Source organism: Aulonocara stuartgranti (genome assembly GCF_965226115.1).
Source record: "Aulonocara stuartgranti genome assembly, chromosome: 5".
NCBI classification, from domain to species: Eukaryota; Metazoa; Chordata; class Actinopteri; order Cichliformes; family Cichlidae; genus Aulonocara; species Aulonocara stuartgranti.
In genome coordinates this window covers 38648476-38671584 of record NC_138943.1, presented here as the reverse complement: position 1 = coordinate 38671584, position 23109 = coordinate 38648476, and the positions used below count along the sequence as shown (strand labels likewise).

At 41.9% G+C, this 23109-nt stretch overlaps 1 protein-coding gene across 1 annotated transcript in view; it reads right to left on the bottom strand.

Annotated features, from left to right (window-relative positions):
• Positions 1–23109, bottom strand: part of LOC309707029 (calcium-dependent secretion activator 1) — a 254314-nt gene that overhangs the window by 61529 nt on the left and 169676 nt on the right. Inside the window, exons 18-21 of the mRNA XM_082534125.1 lie at positions 18664–18805; positions 2951–3106; positions 1209–1356; positions 44–118 (exon numbers count right to left, since the gene is read on the bottom strand). Of these exons, the coding sequence (XP_082390251.1) occupies positions 44–118; positions 1209–1356; positions 2951–3106; positions 18664–18805 (521 nt within the window). The remainder of the gene's footprint in view (positions 1–43; positions 119–1208; positions 1357–2950; positions 3107–18663; positions 18806–23109) is intronic.

Below are 23109 nucleotides of genomic sequence, written 5' to 3'. Positions count from 1 at the left end.
AAGAACTGAAACCATGCTAGGAACATGTAGTGTACTTTTGTACCTTAGCTACTAGCAGAGTAATCATCTCCTTCACCGTCTCCTCAATTAGATTGTTGATTTGGGAGTGATATTGCCTCTGCAGAAGAATAAGAGGAAGAAAAAAATGTTAGACTGTTCACCCTCAGTAGATTACACTTGGTAACCTCTGTTTGACACCAGCCACTGAAAAGAAACACTGGAAGTTTTTACACTAAATAGTATTTAATTATTAATTTGCCGTGGCATAGTTATTATATATAGCATGAGCTGCAGATATTTTTAAGACTGGACTGACTGCCTATTCAGGAGTGAAAATAAATTTTTCATAGCATGTCATCTCTAAAACCTGTGTGATATTCTTCTCATGAAAGTGAGTTAAAAAAAATACTCCTGTCCAAAACTTTCAGTAAATCCAGCATCTTTTGAATGTCAAAAGAAGGCTTTCAGCCGCTGCACATGAGTAAATCTAGCTCCAACCTATCAAGGTATAATTTCACAGCCTGGTCTTGTTTATATGACCTGCAAACAAAACAAACAAACAAACAAAAACCACCAATGAAAACACTGAGGTGAATTAAGATTTTGCAGGATTCTGGAGTCTATCATCTCAATATTGTAGTTTCAAAATGCAGACATCCAGCATCACATTGTTGGGTGACTAGTGTAAGGTCGTTCAAATTCTGTGTTAGGTTGTTTCTGAACAACCTAACGATTTTCTCTCATCTCAGAGTGAAAGTTTGGGTTTTCTTTGAAACTTTGGCAAAGTGGTGATACATCCAAAGAACTAGCACTTACATACAATTGTTTGAATTAGTGGTCTTCAGTCTTTTAGAAGCAACTTCAAGAGACCTGTAAATCTACAAGACTGACGTCTTTGGACTTTACGATTGTGCCAAGTAATATAAATCCTTATGGTGGCAAAGAAAAACTACCAGTTGTCAGTTAGTCATGATCACTAATAAGAAGTGAATAGTCCTGGACCTTCAAGTCAAGTTAAAATACACTGTAGAACATTTAGCTCTATCTATTAAAAGATTTAAGCTCCAAATTACCATGACATTCAAACTTTTGACCTCAAGTGTATCCAAGATTTAAATTGTGTGATGTCCAATATGAATCATTTTAAACTGGAGGGAAATCCACTCTGAAAGCAAGTGCGTTTACGGGAGATATTTAGTATTTCCTACCTCCTGCCCCAGGTCCATGGCACACAGCTTGGCTGACTGGACCTTGGCGTCCACCATGACATTAAACATGGTGCAGATGGATTGAGGCACTCGGAAGTCTGTGGTCCGGCTGCTCCTCTGAAGCTTGGCCTCAAAGGCTGTCCTTGTCCTAGTGAAGGAATTTTCCAGGCTATAGCCATTTAGAAGTGTGACCCAATAATGACCCAAAGTAACAATTATATCGGAAATCTAATCATATGAACATGAAAATAGCCCAGTTACAGAAGTATTTTTACTTTTTCTGACTACCTTTTAGTACATTTGTTCAGTTATTAAAAAAAGAAAAACTTTTCTCACTCATTTCTTTTATATTTTTCCCTCTCTTCCTCTCCCCTGACACAAAGTATAGTTCCCTAAAACTGTAATAGTAATTCTTCAAACATGTTACCAGTCATGTATGGGCAGAAATCTGTGCCATCAGAAACTGAATTTGAATCGAATTGAATCTGAATTGTAACTTGAATAAATGCTTTTACAAACTGAATATGAATTAGCCTAATTTGAAATTCAATTTATTGGTCTGAAAATGATCATCACTAAATTGAAATTGAATTTTATATTTTGAAAATGAATTCATTTGCTTTGCTTTGAAACTGTATTTTATGCTTTAAAAATTGTAGCTCTCGAATAATTTCAGATTCACCTTTCATTCATAAAAAACGAATTAAGCATGCGCTCAGTACCCTAAGAATTATTATGGTAGTTATACACAGTGATAGTTGTATATCATATTATACCACTTCAAACAGAGATGATCCAGTAATGCTGCACTAATGAATTACACTAACTATTCACTTTAGCTAAAGTTATTAAGTTAGCTAAAGAGTTGGGATGCTGTGTAAGACATAAATAAATCTAAAACACAAAGGTTTGGACACCGTTTTGCATGTTTCCCTACTGTAGGGGTCTCTGCAAGCATACAGAGGGGGTACTCTGAGAGGGTCCAAGATGACAACTTTGGAATTCTACTAGAAACAGTCGATCATATTTGTTGTCAAAGCTGAATCCAGGGCAAACTACGCTAAATTAGTGTTTTTAGCTAACAGCTACAATAAGCATAAAAGTTACTGTATGGCTATCATTTGTTAACATGACGCTTGTTCTTATACATGTAATACATTTATTACCAACCTGAGAGTTTATCCGCTGGTCATTCGACATGACGAATGACTTCTGAAGTCTTAATTCAGCTCAAGATGCTGTAGATTCCCGTCGGTAACACTTTCGGTCCGCTAGTAAAACGTAGTTCTATTAATCTGCACTCGATTACTCTTGAACTGGAACCGGATGTTAGTTCCAAAAAACTGAATTTTGGAACTGAAACTGAATGGTGAGAAGTGAATCTGAAATTATTCGAGAGCTAAAATTTTTAAAGGATAAAATACAGTTTCAAAGCAAATCAATTCATTTTCAAAATATAAAATTCAATTTCAATTTAGTGATGATCATTTTCAATAATGTAATAATGTAATAAATTGAATTTCAAATTAGGCTAATTCAAATTCAGTTTTTAAAAGCATTTATTCAAAATACAATTCAGATTCAATCTGAGCAATTCAAATTCAAATTTAACTTATTCAAATTCAGTTTCTGATGGCACAGATTTCTGCCCATAGTCATGTTTCAAACCCATTTTCAATTCAAATATCACTACTACAATATATACACTACAACTGTTTTCTAGCAGTCACACCTCATCTTACCGTTTGACACAGGATTCTATCATGTCACTAGACATCAGCTTCAGTCGGGTCTCAAGGTGTTTTCCAAACTCTTCTTCTGGCCAGTGGAGATCTCTGATGAATGTCTGCAAAGCATCAAGCTTCCAGAAGAGATCTTCTGATGTCCCTGAGCCATTACTGTAGAAAAATTAAACACATTTTTAGACATTATGTGTATATTCATGCAAACAAAATAAAAGACAAAAATCACTTTTATGGTGACTTCATTTACAATTCATTTACAATGCATAAAATAGTAATAAGACAAAAGACTTATCATGAATTGTATGTCTGTGGTCATAACTGCGTAAATTTGGGGTTCAAACTCAAAGCATTTTTGGGCTAATTTCAAGAACATAGTAAAGGACATTAATTGTGACTTTGAAGTGATTTAAAACCAGGTTTTCCAGAACTAATGAAATCCTCAATTTCCTGATGACAAAAGGGCCTTTTTTGGGGGAAAGCAAGGACTGCTTGGACCAGGATGAGCAGCACTCCCACTTATCACTGACCACATTATTAACTTGGTAAAGCCAAGTACATCATATTTGATACACAAGCTTTAGTGAGTTTTTGACACTTGTACATGATTAGTGTGATTCTCCAATATGTGCCTTTCTGTTGATTGTATATATTTCTTATGTTTGTTATTTATCCCTGCTGTCTTACTATTTACATTTTATTCCTGCACAGTCGGTGTAGAGCACAATAATGGGCTATTCTATTCTATTCTATTCTATTCCAAATGAGAAAATCCAAGGGCGATTGTGGCTCAAAGAGTTGGCAGTTTGTCTTGTAATCGGAAGGTTGCCGGTTCGAGCCCCGGCTTGGACAGTCTTGGTCGTTGTGTCCTTGGGCGAGACACTTCACCTGCCGCCTGCTGGTGTTGGCCAGAGGGGCTGATGGCGTGATTCTGTCAGTTTGCCCAGAGCAGCTGTAGCTACAACTGTAGCTGCCTCCACCAGTGTGTGAGAGTGAATGAATAGGGGCATTGTAAAGTGTTTTGAGGGCCCCAAAAAGCACCATATAAATGCAATTTATTATTATTACATAACCAGTACTTACACAAGCTAAGTTATTTGTATTTAATTCTAAGTATATGTGGTGTAGTCCAGCATTTATTTTGTAATCTGTGCTAAATTATGATTATTTGGGTGTTTTCTTTGGCACGTCTTGTTGTGTGCGGTGAACACCACTCTCATTCCATTTTCTGTCTAGAAGAAGAAGAAGAAGAAGAAGAAGAAGAAAGTGTGTACTTTATTGTACTTTATTGAGCCCCGTGGGGAAATTGCTCTCTGCATTTAACCCATTCACTTAGTGAAGCAGTGGGCAGTCTACGACAACTTCTTAACCATCAGCAGATGATGTATGCCGATATTTGGCCAATTTACTGTTAGTCTTTGGGAGGACTGCATGCAGTCTCGGTTTAGCTGTTTGACTATTCCTTTTCTGGCACTTATTGGACTTTTTTTTTGACTGAGAATCCACTGTTTCATATCAGGCCAAATAGTAAACTAACTAGAGTAGACAGATTCAAAGATCTAGATCCAGGCAAGCAGATGTAACAGTAAATGTTAAGATGCTGGTGTTTCAGCCTTTAGCAGAAAACCTCATCTTGTAAATCCTAAATGCTGAAGTGTACACAGCGGCTATTCTTAGAACATATTTTTCCACACTGAATAGACCTTGCATCTGTGGTATACCTAATGTAGAACAGGGAAAATAGTATAAATCCATCCATCCATTTTCTTCAGCTTATCTGAGGCTGGGTGGGAACAGCAAGCTAAGCAGAGAGGCCCTGACCCTCTTCTCCACAGCCACCTCCCCTAGCTTATTAAATTGAATGTGCCCGTATCACTTCAACTTTCTCCTTTCGATATTGAGGAGTAGCAGCTCTGCTTGAATGACTGAACTCTGACTGAAGACTGATCACTAAGGGAGATAGGGTAGTCACACTATGCCATGACATTTACATGAACATGGCTCTGGGACTATATAAAACCCAAGCATCAGCAACAAACTATTTTTATGCAATTCTAAACATGTGGGGGTTTTTGGGGGGTGGGGTGAGGGTGGGAGTGAAAGAGTTGCTAACTATGAAGTGAAGATTGAGATGCAACTCTCAGCACTTTTTTATAGGGCTGGTATTTTTGAATGTGTATCCACAAGATCCCAGATGTGGGAATAAAGATGGATGTGCTGCAGTGACAGCGTCACACTCTGCAGGATTCGGCGCCATATGAAGTAGGTTTCACACGTTTGAAATCCGTTGTCAGTGCAGACAACTTATAGCTTAATTTTTCAAAGTGCTATTGATGATGTGTGAATAGTATATTGTTACATCTAGGTCTTTTAATGGTAGCACTAACATGGCATATTAATAGAAAACCTGAATGGGTGGTGAAAATACATTAAAGTTGCACTTTAGTTATACTGTCCTAACCACTCCTGAGGCCAAAAAATTCTGCCAGCTTACTACATTCATTAGCAGACAAGAAAATACTAGCATCAAAAAGAAAACCACTACACAGTTATGTGCTTTGTTGATGGACATTGCTTCCCACAAGGCAGCACACAGATGTAATGATGAGGAAAGCACAGGGAGAGACTGCTTTCATTTTGCAACTATCTGTGAAATGGAATAATGACTACTTTCCCGAACACCATGTTTTGTTTTTCACTCTTACCACATGTAAACAACTGCTCAAAAGTTTTACAACACCCCAATTTTTCCAGTTATTTATTGCAATTCAAGTTGTTCAAGTCCAATGAACAGCTTGAAATCGTACAAAGGTAAGTGGTGAAGTGCCAGAGGTAAAAAAAAAACAAAAAAAAGGTAAGGTTACTCAAAACTGAACGTACATTTCAGAATAATACAAAAAAGCCTTTTTCAGTAAACACAAAATAGGTTAACAATTTAAATTGTTCTGTAGCAATGGAGGTTGATCAAGCCTTGGAAGCTGCTGCTAATTCCTACATATACTGGCACTGGACACTTTCATAGACACAACTTGCTACAGAATTGACCCCCTCATGCTTTTCGGAACAACATTAATTGTTTACAGCATAGTTTGTTATATATTAATATGATCATGTCCAGAGATGGGCGATAATCTGATCACTTTCTTCAAGTAACGAGTAAAGTAAGGGATTACTATTGCAAAAACGGTAATTAGATTACCGTTACTTTCCCGTAGGAACGCTGCGTTACTAAAATTGTGATTGTTTTGCGAGAATGTCTCATGTAAGCGAGTGCGCTGTTGGTGACAACAGCTGTGTGCAGATCAACAATGGATCACATATCGATTGTGGGAGAGAGTATGAGCGTGCAGCGTTTAAAGCGTGGAAGTACTGACCTTACTTTGAGTTTGATTCCATAAAAAGTGAAAAAAACATTAGTGTCCGTTGTGCTTGGGAAGAAAACTTCTTTTTACAGCGAAAAAAACCCTAAACTTCCAAGCAAGCAAAGAGTGCGCTACGACGTGACGGGAAACTCACAGAGAAACTCGCGAATTCTTCAACTGACCGCGGCACACCTGCACCAGGGTAACCCTCCGCCTACCCCACTCCTGCTTTACAGGTGAAAATAGAGCAACAGGACCGCTGAGTCTTTGACTTTATTTATGTTCTGCTGTGTCTTACTTGTATCTATTTGAAAGACTGAGTGTAAACACAAAAAATATTTTATTTTATGTGCTGGAATGTGCAGAAAATAGGTTTTAACTTCGGAGGTGGGGTGCCCCCGGCCTCTCGGCCTGGGGCTCGGTCACTCAGGCACGGCTGGCTGCCGGCGGAGCTCACGGGCGCGTCACTGCAACCCCCCCTGGCTTCTGCTCCGCGGCTGCTGAGTGAGCCCTCATCTGGGACTCTCCTCAGCTCTTTCTGGGACAGTGGCGCGGCTGCCCCTCTGTTGGTCTTCCTTGGTCTCTTGTGTTCTGGGGGCCTCTGGATGTCTGGAGTTTTGATCTCCTCCATACCTGCTTCATGCCCTGGAGGATGGGGCTGTGGCCCCCCCACACCCTCTAGCAGATCATTACATGAAGGAACCTTTAAAAAAAAAAAAAACAAGCGCGTCCATGCTCACAGGTGTACACACGGGTGCTCACACACACAAACTACACCCTTTTTGGCTCCTACCTCAAAGCACACTGTGTTCTGTTGATCTTATGTGCTGCACAATAATGTTTAACATTTAGTATTTACTGTCATATTCCCATATATCATTGTGATGTTGTTTATTCTATTACTCTTGTTCTCTTCTGCTTGCTTTCTTTTTTCTTTCTCAGCAGGTGATCCACGTGATCGATATATGCATTTTTTTTCCTTCTTTTTTTTTCCTGCTCATTCTGTTGGTTTTTGTTTTTTGCCCTTCTCCCCCGTCCCTCTTCTCAGCTGTTTCTCTTTCCCTCTTTCTTTCTCCCCTTCTTTCCCCCAGTCAAGTCTGTCCCGTATTCAGTAAGTAAAAATAAAATGAACAATAAAAGGTGAATCAAGTGGACCATTACGGCAAGGCTGGGATGGTCAATTTGGTAAAGTAAATCCGTTGGGCATCTTTCTTTGCCTTTAGACAACAATTCTGATGGCAAAAGAGCCAAACGGGACAGGCAAAAAAAAAAAAAAAAAAAAAAAATAGGTTTAAAATGTTAAACTAATTTATTCAAGTCAGAGAATGTTGCATATAATTAAATATTTGCTTGATGCATAAAGTTAAAAGATTTAAACTGCTAAAACAAGTTTTAAAAAGAGACTTTTCCATTTGATTACATTTTGTATGATGGATTATGTAGAAAAAGTAGAATTGGGCTGAAAGATCTATCGCTTTATCACCTCTTCAGGTTGTAAATCGTGTTTTTAAAAAGTAACTAAGTAACTAATTACTTTTGAAAATAAGTAATCAGTAAAGTAACGGGATTACTTTTTGGGGAAGTAATCAGTAATTAGTTACCGATTACTTTTTTCAAGTAACTTGACCAACACTGGTGATGAGCTCTGAAACCTGACTGAAACTCTTCAGTACTCCTAAGTACTGCTTGGCTCCTCAATCTGTAGCCACATCATCTCCTTGCAATGGGTTGGCTGAAGGGGTTGATGCATATGCATCCACAGTGGTGGGGACAGTGGATCACTTTGGTATATTCTGAACTCCTGAGCTGGAGAACTCAGGAGTGGACCATCACCTCACAACATGGATACTGGACTACTTCACCTACCGACCACAGTATGTGAGACCTCAGGGCTGTGTGTCAGACAGTGTTGTCTGCAGTACGGGGGCCCCACAGGGAACGGTTCTGGCTCCGTTCCTCTTCACCATCTACACTGCAGACATCTCCCACAACTCCACCCAGTGCTTCCTGCACAAGTTCTCTGACTACTCTGCAATAGTCGGCCTCATCACTGATAGGGGACGACAAGGAGTACAGAGGACTGACCCAAGACTTTGTGGACTGGTGCCAGCTGAACTACCTAAGAATCAACACTTGAACAACCAAGGAGTTGATGGTAGACTTCCACAGGCACAAACATCCTCCACTGCAACCACTGAACATCCAAGGTATGGACATTGAGACTGTGGACAGCTACAGGTGCCTTGGTGTTCATCTGAACAATAAACTGGACTGGACTCATAACTCAGACGCCCTCTACTGGACAGGGCAGAGCAGGCTGTACCTGCTGCAGAGACTCAGGTCTTTTGGCGTGAAGGGCCCACTCCTGAAGACCTTCTATGACTCTGTGGTGGCCTCAGCCATCTTTTACGGTGTGGTCTGCTGAGGCGGCAGCATCTCTGCTGGGGACAGGAAGAGACTGAACAGGCTGATCCACAGGGCCAGCTCTGTTCTGCCCTCTGGACCCAGTGGAGGTGGTGAGTGACAGGAGAATGGTGGCTATGCTGTCATCCCTGTTGGACAACATCTCCCACCCCATGCAGCAGACTGTGACAGCACTGAGCAGCTCCTTCAGTGGCTGCGGCACCCACGGTGTGGGACGGAGAGATTTCGCAGGTCTTTCCTTCATACTGCTGTCAGTCTACAACATGGTCTCTGCAGACACACGTGCAAACAGACACACACACATATCCAATATACCATGGTAGCCTTTGTCTAGTCTCCCTTAAGTGCAATATTACTAAGTGCAATTTTTCTGATGCAACATAGTATTTTATTCTATGAAAGAAATGTTATGCGATGAAAGTTATGCATGCAAAATTAACTTTGTGCAGTGCCAAGCATTTCAGCAGTGTGAGACATTAAGAGCAGCTCAGGCTATTCCTAATGTCTTGATATACTTCTCTCTCAACCAGTAGCTGGCACTTTGACCATCTAGTGTTGTTTCTAATATCCATACACGCAATGGCGGTCCTAGCCTTTATGATGCCCTGGGCAAACAAGGGGGCCGAATACTTTTGCAAGCCACTGTATATATCAGAATCAGAATCAGAATCAGAAAGGGTTTTATTGCCAAATGTTGAGCGGGTTTACAACATTAGGAAATTGCTGCGGTGCTTCAGTGCAAACATACTTTTAGAAATACTGTTATAAATTAAGCTTAAATGGACATGAAAATAAAAATGAGAATAAGAATTAAAAGTGCTAAGTAGATAGATAGATATATACATGATATATACATGAGTGCAGGTGGTGATCAGTGCCAAACATGGAATGATGCAGTGAACACAGCGTAGGGTCATGTGTTAGTGGTGGGAACAGTCATAAGGTTATTGTTCATGTGTCCAACAGCAGAGGGGAAGAAACTGTTCTTATGGCGAGAGGTTCTGGTGCGAATGGACCGGAGCCTCCTGCCTGAGGGGAGCAGGTCAAACAGACTGTGTCCAGGGTGAGAAGGGTCAGCTGAGATCCGAGCTGCACGCCCCAGTGTCCTGGAGGTGTACAGGTCCTGCAGAGATGGGAGTCTACAGCCAATCACCTTCTCAGCAGAGCGCAAAACACGCTGCAGTCTCTGTTTGTCCCTGATAGTGGCTCCAGCGTACCACACGGTGATGGAGGAGGTGAGGATGGACTCGATGATTGCAGTGTAGAATTGCATCATCGTCCGTGTTGGCAGGTTGAATTTCTTCAGCTGCCTCAGGAAGTACATCCTCTGCTGGGCTTTCTTAATATTGGGCTTTCTTAATATATCTATATCTATATAATATATTAATATCTATATCTCTCTCTATATATATATATATATATATATATATATAGAGAGAGAGAGAGAGAGAGAGAGACAGCGAGTACACATGGAATGCAAACAGCTAACAAACAACCATTATAATTCGTTATACAATGAGAACAGGCCAAATCAACAATTGACAATGACTAATTAATATTGTGCTGAACACAGTCCAAAAGATTCAGTAAGCTACATCAGTGTCTACTGTTTACTATCATAGCCAAGTGACTAACAAACATAAACAGAAATTTTCACTATCCCTACTAACTAATGTTATGTTGTTGTGTCTCTGTTGTGGTCAGTGCTATCCTCTCTGCTATTGCATGCTGGGGCAGCAGGTTGAGGGTCACACATGCCAACAGACTAAATAAACTGATCCACGTGGCCAGTAATGTGTTGGGGATGGAGCTGGACTCCGTTAGGGTGGTGTCTGAGAAGCAGATGTTGTCCAAGATAAGGACAATCATGGATAATACCTCACACCCACTCCATGACATACTGGCTAAACTGAGATTACCAAAAAGCACCACTGAACGACACAGGAAATCATTCCTTCCTGTGGCCATCTCACTGTACAACTCCTCCGTGTAATACACTGTAAAAACTGCAATAGTTACACCCTTTTTACACACGCTCTTTTCTACTCTGGAATGTTTTTGACGTTGCTAGCTGGCAGTCTTTTCAAGCGATGTTGAAATTTCCACATTTCGACACTTCAAATACTTCAGGAGCTGTCCACTCAGCGCAGCATCAGCACCACGGATACATCTGTAGACTCGAGACAGAATTCACAATGTGTTTTTGGGACTTTCAGGTGTTTGGACCAATGTTTTCTTTTCTGATCAAACCAGAAAGGTTTGTCAGCTGGATTTGTCTCGCATTAACTGGCTGGACAAAGAGGACATCGAAATGCAGCTGATTGAACTGAAAAGCTCGACTCTGTGGGGTCAAAGTTTGCAGAACTACGAACACAGCTGGAATCCACAGCTGTGCATGTTCATGGAGCTGCATGTTCACCTGCTGGACATCACTACCTGACAGGTTTAACTGTCTTCAGAACATTGCAGAGGCCTTATTGACAGTATTTGGCTCTACATGTCTGTGTGAGTCCTCAGGTAGCCTCTGAATGCTGGACACTGGGAGACCTTGGGCAAGACACTTCACCTGTTGCCTACTGGTGGTGGTCAGAGGGCCCGGTGGCGCCAGTGTCCGGCAGCCTCGCCTCTGTCAGTGCGCCCCAGGGTGGCTGTGGTTACAATGTAGCTTGCCATCACCAGTGTGCGAATGTGTGTGTGAATGGGTGGATGACTGGATATGTAAAGCGCTTTGGGGTCCTTAGGGACTAGTAAAGCGCTATATAAATACAGGCCATTTACCAGGCCATTTAGACCTGTGTCTCTGAGTGGGAGACCAGAGATCACATTAACATGTGTGTCTCTGTATCAACAAACATGTCATATTGGCCCAGTTTATTTTTCTTATCATTGTTGTGAGGAGACCATAAATAGCATTTGCATTTTCTGTTGTTCAGGTCATTTGCTGTTATGGATAAAAAGTCTTTGTTGTTTCCAAACAGCTGATAACTATTCGCTGATAGCTGCCTACATCTGCAAACAAATATAATTCTATAAAGTTGTTCTATATAGTGTGTAACTGTTCATATAGAGCGTTATTAAATTTATTGCTAATGCAATTATATGACACATTGACTTCTGAGGAAATTTTAGATGGCACTCATCATCAGAAAGGTTGCCGACCCCTGGTTTGGAGTTTAGTTTGTTATTGCTACTATTTTTACCATTCTTGGAGAAACTGTAACCCACATAATTTCCTTAAGGATTAATCAAGCATTCTGATTGTGTTTGTTTCAGGATACATAACCTGCCATTATCCAATCACACATCTGCTTACCTGTATCTTTTGCTCGTTTCTCCTCCTCTTCTTTTCTCTTTTTTCTAATCTGAGCACCTGATGGCTTTGAACTTTTCTCGTTCTTCTTCCATTAGTTTTAATTTTGCACTCCAGTATGAACACCCATCCCCCAACCCGAGGATCACCACAACATAACCTAATAGACCAACACCTTAGTTCACAGATTTGTGTTGTCTAGGGTTTATTTCTGGGATTTTGCACAATCCAGGATTTCAATCATGAATACATAATGTCCTTGGATTTACAACATTATGAATGAAATGTGCTCTATTTGGAACCAGCCCCCCCCCCCCCCTCCTTTCGACAGGTTGTGTGTGAGACTTTAAATCATCAAACTGTAAATTATAAACTTTAAATTGTTATTGATCCCTTTACCCCGAGTCCTAAAGTGTATATTTATTTTCTTACTCTTCTTATATTTATTGTTTGTTTACTTGCACTGCTGTAACTGGATCCTCATCGTCTCGTCTCTCTATACACTGTACTGTATATAGCGGAGATGACAATAAAGTTTACTTTAACTTCAGCAGCGAGCAGGCACACCGACGGCTCCCACGCTCACTTTTCACGTATAGAATTAAAAAAAAACATTGGTGCAAATTATAAGTCTGTATCATAATGTCTGGTGTTTGTTGGTTTGTTTTTATTTTGTTTTATTTTGGAAGTTGGTTATTAGATGGTGCTCCAGCCAGCCAGAGAATCCCCCTCCGCCCCGCCGTCTCCTTCCTGTGCCGCAAGCAGCAGGCAAACGGAGGGCGCCCTTACTCCCAGCAAATGGCATAAGAACACAGATCGGTGCCTATGCCATCCCCAAAATGCGCTGGCATGATGTCGGGGCAGCATGAGTATGAGCAACTTTTTTTGCCAATATCCGTGATGCCGCCCCCACCACAATGCCGCTCTGGCTGGTTTTTAATATGTCGCCCATATCAAAAAACGCTACTGCATACACGTCAATACTGTTCCTTTGAGCTGTGGCCTATTAAGCTCCAGCTTTTCTATATCTAATAAAATAGCATGATATAATAAAATAGTATATTTTATTAGATATAATAAAATAGCTAGCTACATTTACAGCTGCTCAAAAATTAACACAGCCTTGCAAAATTTATAAAATAATAATCTGTTTGCGATTTGACATGCAGTAGAATCTTATACATATAAATACATGTAGACATTACGATTAAACTCATCTCCACTGTGAGTAAGATGTACTTCATCTTGTGTGCTCTTTGAGTGCTGGCAAATGTTAAAAATAATGATGCTGATACTGTTGCGTTTCTGAGCAAGCAATTAATACAAATAAGTTAATTGTTTTTGCCTCAGCTGATATCAAGAATGTATCCTGTGTCGCTGTATATCCTAATACATAAACTGAGTTTAGTGTTACTTAGCCCACAAATTTTGAGGCATGTTACAACTGATCTTCTTACTCATCTCTGTGCTTGTCCTGCTAGACCTCAGTGCAGCATTCGATACTGTTGACCATAATATCCTATTAGCGCGATTAGAGCATGCTGTAGGTATTACAGGTACTGCACTGCAGTGGTTTTTATCATATCTAATAGACTCCAATTTGTTCATGTAAATGGAGAGTCTTCTTCATACACTAAGGTAGGGCTGTGCGATATGCAGCAGCCTAAGCAGAGAGGCCCAGACCTCCCTCTCCCCAGCCACCTCCTCCAACTTATCCGGGGGAACACCAAGGCGTTCCCAGGCCAGCTGAGAGATATAATCTCTCCAGCGTGTCCTGGGTCTGCCCCGGGGCCTCCTCCCGGTGGGACATGCCCGGAAAACCTCACCCAGGAGGCGCCCAGGAGGCATCCTTGTCAGATGCCCGAACCACCTCAGCTGGCTCCTTTCGATGTGGAGCAGCAGCTGCTCTACTCCGAGCCCCTCCCGGATGGCCGAACTTCTCACGCTATCTCTAAGGGAGAGGCCAGCCACCCTTCAGAGGAAGCACATTTCTGCCGCTTCCGTATCCGCGATCTCGTTCTTTCGGTCACTACCCACAGCTTGTGGCCATGGGTGAGGGTAGGGACGTAGATCGACCTGTAAAATGAGAGCTTCGCTTTTACACTCAGCTCCCTCTTCACCACGACGGACCGGTGCAACGTCTGCATTACTGCAGCTGCAGCCCCAATCTATCTGTCGATCTCCGGCTCCCTTCTCCCATCACTCGCGAACAAGACCCCGAGATACTTGAACTCCTCCACTTGGGGCAGGAACTCATCCCCGACCTGGAGTGGGCACTCCACGCTTTTCCAGCTGAGAACCATGGCCTCAGATTTGGAGGTGTTGATCCTCATTCCCGCTGCTTCACACTCGGCTGCGAACCGTTCCAGTGCGAGCTGGAGGCCCCCACCCGATGAAGCCAACAGAACCACATCATCCACAAAAATCAGAGATGAGATTCTGAGGCCACCAAAGTGAAAGCCCTCCGCCACTTGGCTGCGCCTAGAAATCCTGTCCATAAAAATTATGAACAGAACCGGTGACAAAGGGCAGCCCTGGCGGAGCCCATCACCCACCGGGAACGAGTCCGACTTATTGCCGGCAATGCGAACCAAGCTCTTGCAACGGTTGTATAGGGATCGAATGGCCCATAGCAATGGGCCAGACACCCTATACTCCCGCAACACCTCCCGCAGGACACCCCGAGGGACACGGTCGAATGCCTTCTCCAAGTCCACAAAACACATGTAGACTGGTTGGGCAGTCCCATGCACCCTCAAGTATCCTGGAGAGGATAAAGAGCTGGTCCAGTGTTCCGCGACCAGGACGAAAACCGCATTGTTCCTGCTGTATCCGAGGTTCGACTAGCGGACAAACTCTCCTTTCCAGCACCCCGGCATAGACTTTCCCAGGGAGGTTGAGGAGTGTGATCCCCCTGTGGTTGGAACACACCCTCTGGTCTCCCTTCTTAAAGATGGGGACCACCACCCCGGTCTGCCAGTCCACAGGTACTGCCCCTGATCTCCACGCAACATTGTAGAGGTGTGTCAACCAGGACAGCCCTACAACGTCCAGAGCCTTCAGGAACTTGGGGCGGACCTCATCAACACCAGGGGCCCTGCCACCAAGGAGTTGTTTAACTGCCTCGGTGACCTCGTCCCCGGAAATTGTCGGGTCACTCCCCTTATCCCCAGACTCTGCTTCCTCCTCGGAAGACATGTCAGTGGGATTAAGGAGGTCCTCGAAGTATTCCTTCCACCGCCTGACAATTTTCTCAGTCGACGTCAACAGTGCTCCGCCAGCACTATACACAGTGCAGGTAGAGCACCGCTTTCCCCTCTTGAGATGCCTGACGGTTTGCCAGAATCTCTTCGAGGCAGTCTGAAAGTGTTTTTCCATGGCCTCCCCGAACTCATCCCACACCCGAGTTTTTGCTTCAGCCACTGCCCGAGCCGCATTCCGCTTGGCCTGTCGATACCTGTCGGCTGCCTCCGGAGTCCCACAGGCTAACCAAGCCCGATAGGACTCCTTCTTCAGCCTGGTGGCTCCCTTCACCTCTGGTGTCCACCATTTGGTTCGGGGATTACCACCACGGCAGGCACCAACCACCTTGCGACCGCAGCTCAATGCAGCAGCTTCGGCAATGGAGACGCTGAACATGGTCCATTCGGACTCAATGTCCCCAGTCTCCCTTGGAATGCTGTTGAAGCTCTGCCAGAGGTGTGCGTTGAAGATCTCGCGGACGGGAGCCTCTGCTAGACTCGGCGCATAAGTGCAGATGACAGTCAGGACCCGTTCCCCGACCCTAAGGCGCAGGGAACAAACCCTCTCATCCATCGGGAAAAACCCCAACGTACCGGCAGCAAGTCAAGGGGATATTAGAATACCCACCCCAGCCCGCCGCCTCTCACCAGGGGCAACTCCAGACTGAGACAGAGTCCAGCCCCTCTCCAGGAAACTGGTTCCAGAGCTCAAGCCATGCGTAGAGGTGAGCCCGACTATATCTAGCCGGTACCTCTCAACCTCACGCACTTACTCAGGCTCCTTCCCCACCAGAGAGGTGACATTCCATGTCCCTATTGCCAGTCTTGGCAGCCGGGGATCAGTCCGCCAGGGCCTCCGCTCCTGGCCGCCACCCGGCACACAATGCACCCGACCCCTATGGTGCCTCCTGCGGGTGGTGGGCCTGCGGGAGGATGGGCCCATGTCTCCTCTTCGGGCTGTGCCCGGCCGGGCCCCATGGACTAAGGCCCGGCCACCAGACGCTCGCCCTCGGGCACCCTCCCCGGGCCTGGCTCCAGGGCGGGGCTTCGGTAACCCTATCCCGGGCAGGGTAAAACTGTTCCCTCGATGTTCTCTTCATAAGGGTCTTCACCAGAAATCTACTTAACAGATTTTATAATTTACTTTAATTTCACCACTCCTGAGCCAATTTAAGGATCTTCCATTCGGCAAACAGATCATTTAGAATTCATCCAATATGCACAAATTTGCGTTTTCCTTGAACAGGCTTGTGCTTACCTTTAAATCTTTTAGACCGGTCTCCTGTTCGCCTCATATCAGATCCCACCTTAAGCCAATCTATCCTCTCAGCCGCAAAAGAATCCGGGTCACGGCACCAATTATTAAATTTAGTTCTTTAAATTCTTTTGGCGAAAAAAGAAAAACTGGACCCAGTGTGGTCAAAACTCAAAAAATGATCTTGATTTTACATTTACGGAAATGGAGAACTGCAGCACGAGCACACATCCGCAGCTCTGACAAAATCACAAGGTGAATGTGTATATGTATAGTTTGGCTACGTCACACGCTAAGTTTTGATCAAAAAAACTCCTTGTATGGTACCAGTTGCTCTTTCTTTGTGTCTTACTTCCTGTGCAGCTCTGCACTAAACTTCCCCTTCTCTTTACTTCTCCTTTCTAAAGTCTGTTGCCAGGGCAACTTGTCACCCTCTGACCTAGTTCTTTGTCAACTCTGGGCCTTGTTTATAAAGGCCTCTATTATTAAAATACATAAAACAATATAGTCAGTAAATAAGCATTAAGAATATATATTTATTTCTTAACACAATCCATTTACCATTCCAGTGTGGCTTGTTCCTTGTGCAGCCATAGCCTCCGCATCCTGATATTCCTCTGTTACGGCCCTGGCCGAACAGTGTTTCTGCAAGTCTCTCCCCTGATTGGTTGAGCTAGTCTAGCCTCAACGCGTCAACTTTACCTTCAACTGTGAATTTGATTCTGGTTTTGGAGAATGGAAGAGCAAGACCTTAACCCTTAACCCACTCTTAACCTTTATTATTGTACTTTCTTGCCCCTAGATAGTGGCATATAAAGCGTCTCTCTTCTGCTTTGCTCATTGTGTTTTCCCAGAGCTTAGAAGGCTTCAGAACCAGTGGAACCCTTGTTGAGCAGCCCCAGCCTGAGGAGACTACATGCCGTGTGATGCAGCCCCAGTTGCTGGACCCTGAGCTTGTGAGTACCACACTACCTGAGCCTGAGCTGTAGGTGTTATGTTGCTTGAGCCTGTGGGTCTCGTGCCACCTGTCTACTAATACCTCAGTACACTTAATATCATAATCTGTAGATTTTGCAGACTGAGTGCAATACCTGACATGAACATGTCTGACCGTTTGCCAGAAATACAGAACAAGCTTTGCATTGCATTCATAAGAAGGCATGTAATTTCCTAACAATTGTGGTCCCCCAATGTTAAAGCACAGCTTCCTAACCCCTTCATTGAAAAGGGGGACTACTGCTCCAGTGTGACATTTAAAGGGTACTATCTATATATTCCACTTAATATTGCCAAGGTCTGAAGATCGTGATTAAAGAAAAGAACCCTCTGATGATGAGAACAAGGAATCAGGAAACCTTGCCTGAAGTACACATACTGGGGCCTCACCCTGAAGCAAGGCCCAGGGTAGGGCCCATGTTGAGCCCCTACCCCAGCCCTTAATCCATGGGCTGAGCCTAAATGTATGTGGAGTCTACAAGACTAAAATTCAATAGACGCATAGTTAAAACTTTTATCAGGAACATACACAGTAATGTGCAGTTCTGCTTAGGGCTTAAGGTCAGAGTTTTACTGTCTTGCCCTGAGTTGTCTGCATCATTTCACACTGACATTTTTGGCCCATCAACATAATTGCCCCGTCCTTCATCTACTACTTGCTAGCCTTGGCTCCCTGGAGCATCTTCCTGTTCCATAAAATAAGATTCAAGGTGATGAGTTAAAACTTTTGACAGTGGTGGAAATGTGGTGCAGATAAGAGATGGTCGTTACTGGTGTTACACAATAGAATTATAGGGAGAACGTGAAGTACCGTATCTGTGGCAGGAGTGTGGAAAGAGACATATAATTGCATAAGGCACTTGTGGGATAAGCAAATCTGAAATCAGGTTCAGACTTGTTTCTGTGAGCATAGAAACAGACGAAATTTTCTGTATAAACTCAGTTGTATATGTATTATGGATTAAATGAATTTTATGTATTAAAAAATAAGCATGTTCTTATGCTACAAAAGTTGCTGACAAGGACTACAAAGCAAGGCTAATGGATGTGTGCCAATCAATATGGTTTGATCCTCAAGAAAAAGAAAAAAATAGCAAAGGTAAATTAAATAAAGATGTCCTTACTTAACCGGTTCCCATGATTCTCTTTCAAAGCCTCTGTGAATAGACTGAGCAATGGAAGACTCCATCAGGTCAACATATCGGACTACCAGGGGGGCATACAGGTCTTGCAAGTGTTTGTGGAACTTCCCATTGCACAAGTTATCTGAAAGAGAGAGAAAAAGGGAGAGAAATAGACAAGGAGGTGACAAAATAGCATAGAACCTGACCGGTTTATTGGATTTCTACAGGGTGGGCCATTTATATGGATACACCGTAATAAAATGGGAATGGTTGGTGATATTAACCCTCTGGGGTCCAGGGTATAATTGGCCGTTTTTGACTACTTTTGATTTTACCTCTATATTTCACCTTTAAAATATGGTTTTCTTGCCTTGTTTGGTATCATTATTTTCAGCACAACCTCAAATATCTGAAATTTGAGTTATTTTTCCATTTTGGTATACTATATTGGCACAGTTGATCTAAATTCAGACAAAAAATTCAAAATCCAAGTAGAACAAAAGTTATATTTTTTACTGTAAAACCCACAAACATGTTTAATGAATCATTTTCATAACTTGAAATGCAAATAGAAATTGTACATTTCTAAACATTATGCACAAGTTTTGCAAACAACAAAGTTATATGGTACTATTTACCTAAAAATGCAGCCAAGGCCTCAGGCGTTTTTTATATAACCATTTAAATCTATTTACAGAACAATCAGGTGTTCTACATCAAATAAGAAGGCACACAAATTATTTGTGCCAGTCCAAAAAATGTAGTTTGTGTTCAGTATAAGACAGAGGAGCATACCACAGGCCTAAACCCTGCAGGTCTGACAGCAGGAGGTGCATCAGTCCAGTTTTCCATGCGGGAACAGCGTTTACACTAATCTTCCTTTGACGGCTTTTTGAAAGCAAATATGAAATTCAGCAGTCTACCTGACACTCACGCTAAACATCACTAATGTCTCACATATGAAAACTCGCTCTCTCTCTGTCTTTCGCTCGCCCGCTTTCCGTCACGGGTGTCACTCCTAAAAACTTTCCCTTCTCCCTTAACAACCAAGTGCCACATGTTGCCTTATCATTTTTTTGATTGGCTGACATGGTAAACTCTATCACCAATAGGGAAGGGGTGTTTTTTTTTCTTTTTTCGCTCGCAAAGGGAGCGTTTTTGCTAGCGCTGTCTGTAGAAAACGCAGTTTTTACCGTTCTTCCCACTGTAAACGCCACTGGTTTGTTCAGAAAAAAACAGCGCGTGTCAATTACTGATTACTTCCCCCAAAAAGTAATCCTGTTACTTTACTGATTACTTATTTTCAAAAGTAATTAATTACTTAGTTACTTAGTTACTTTTTAAAAACACGATTTACAACCTGAATAGGTGATAAAGCGATAGATCTTTCAGCCCAATTCTACTTTTTCTACATAATCCATCATACAAAATGTAATCAAATGGAAAAGTATATTTTTTTTAACTTGTTTTATCAGTTTTAATCTTTTAACTTTATGCATCAAGCAAAAATTTAATTATATGCAACATTCTCTGAGTTGAATAAATTAGTTTAACATTGAAACCTATTTTCTGCACATTCCAGCACATAAAATAAAATATTTTGTGTGTCTACACTCAGTCTTTCAAATAGATGCAAGTAAAACACAGCAGAAAATAAATAAAGTCAAAGAGTCAGCGGTCCTTTTGCTCTATTTTCACCTGTAAAGCAGGACTGCGTCAGGCGGAGGTTTACCCTGGTGCAGGTGTGCCGCGGTCAGTTGAAGAATCCGCGAGTTTCTCTGTGAGTTTCCCATTACGTCGTTGCGCACTCGGTGCTTGTTTAGGGGTTTTTTTCGCTGTAAAAAGAAGTTTTCTTCCCACGCACAACGGACACTAATGTTTTTGTCACTTTTTATGGAATCAAACTCAAAGTAAGGTCAGCACTTCCACGCTTTAAAAGCTGCACGCTCATACTCTCTCCCACAATCGATATGTGATCTATTGTTGATCTGCACACAGCTGTTGTCACTAACGGCGCACTCGCTTACGTCACTGTCATGAGACATTCTCGCAAAAAAAAATCACAGTTTTAGTAACGCAGTAACGCAGCGTTCCTGCGGGAAAGTAACGGTAATCTAATTACCGTTTTTGCAATAGTAATCCCTTACTCTACTCGTTACTTGAAAAAAGTAATCAGATTACAGTAACGCGTTACAAGTAACGCGTTACTGCCCATCTCTGGAAACGACATGGCTGAAAAAATCGAGTGCAGAAAAGCTATAAGACATACAATGTAAAAATAAACCTCCATGTCTACCACTGCTGACTCATGTTGACACTTCGTTCAAAATGTAAAAGAACCCACCCACCACTTTAATCACATTCTGGATCTTGTTCTGACATATGGCATAGAAACTTAACAGTGTTTCCTGAAAACCTACTTTTGTCTGATAATTCTTAATAACATTTAAAATTACAATAATGGATTATAAAGCAGTGGGAAATACATTTCTTTGCAGTATATTTCTTTGTGAAAGTACTTTAGTTAAATTTTAGGATATAATTCCTGCACTTTTATCCTTTAGCTTCAGATCAGAGATACTTTACTACGTGGTATAACTCTCAAATGCACATTTAAAGCAGATACGTGTCTTTTAGACCTCATTCCTACAAGACTGCTCAAAGAAGTCCTACCATTAATTTTTGCTTCAGTAACTTAGAGGGACTAGAAAGAGTAGACTAGAAAGAGAGAGCAGATTTCTCCTATATTGGCTTATTGGCTCCATGTTATATCCCAGATCTAAAGGAAAATCCTACTCCTCACATATGAGGTCTAGAATAATCAGGCCCTGTGTCCTCTTAATGACCTCATAGTACTGTATCACCCCAATAAGCACTTCGCTTTCAGACTGCTTTACTTGTGGTTCCTACAATATTTACAAGTCGAACTGAAGGCAATGTCTTTAGCTTTCAAGCCTCTCTTCTGACACCCAGTTTGGATTTGGGAGACACATACTATTTTTATATTTAAACATTTAAAAATAATTACAAATTTTATTCTTAAGATTAACCTTAAAATTTTCATTACTTAGTTATGATGCAATAGGCCCAGCCCACTAGATGTTTCCCATGATGCACTGAGTGTTTCTTCTTCACTCACATTTTTTTCACTTACGCTTATCACCAATCTGCATTTAATTATTCGTTATTATGGTCACACTTTCTATTACAGGTAAGGAAGGGTAACAAGACAGAAACAAGAACATAATAATGTGTAATAATTTCTAAATTACTACTACTTACCAAAGTAATCACACTTAATATCCGAGTAATATTGTGCCAGCAATACTGGTTGCAGTTGAGTGATATTATCCAATTATATCAATTTCAGTGTAATAAGGGCCCAAAAACTGGTGGCAATAATGTGTAACCACAGCTTGGTAATAAAGTGGTTATAATAGGTTAACAAGGGAGAAACAAGAATGTAATAATAATTAATTCACAAATTGTAATGTTCATTTTATTTTTTATTGTATTATTATTTTTTAAATAGGACAGTTTGCATCTGTGAAATTGTTGCTCAGTGACCTGCCAGTGATATCATGCTTGCTTTAACACAAATATATTTCAAATTTTTTGAATATCTTCCTGCAGGAGAGACTGGATTTTTGGATGGTTTGAGGTCAACCAGTGATGAAGGCCTATGAAAATCTAAGGTGTTCATAAGTATTATTCTTTAAACCTTAATTATTAGCATTTTGTGTTTATTGTTCATTCCAGACTCAGTTATCAGTACCATGGTATTAAATTCCTGCTTAGAACGCAAAACCCTGCGGGAGACAGACACTATCTCTACTTTTAAGATTAGGCTTCAAACTTTCCTTTTTGCTAAAGCATATAGTTATGGCTGGACCAGGTGACCCTGAATCCTCCCTTAGTTATGCTGCAATAGACATAGGCTGCCGGGGATTCCCATGATGCACTGAGTTTTTCCTTTCCAGTCACCTTTCTCACTCACTATGTATTAACAGACCTCTCTGCATTGAATCATATCTGTTATTAACCTCTGTCTCTCTTCCACAGCATGTCTTTATCCTGTATTCCTTCTCTCACCCCAACCAATCACAGCAGATGGCCGCCCCTCCCTGAGCCTGGTTCTGCCGGAGGTTTCTTCCTGTTAAAAGGGAGTTTTTCCTTCCCACTGTCGCCAAAGTGCTTGCTCATAGGGGGTCATATGACTGTTGGGTTTTTCTCTGTATCTATGAAGCGCCTTGAGGCGACTTTTGTTGTGATTTGGCGCTATATAAATAAAATTGAATTGAATTGAATTGAATTGAAAAACACCTGCGACAGTTTCTAAGTTTGTATTTAAAAGGTTATTAATATGTTATTAAATAGAGATGGGCAGTTTTGCATTTTGCATTTCTGTTTCCTACTTATTACCACTCAATTACCTGTGGTACCTTC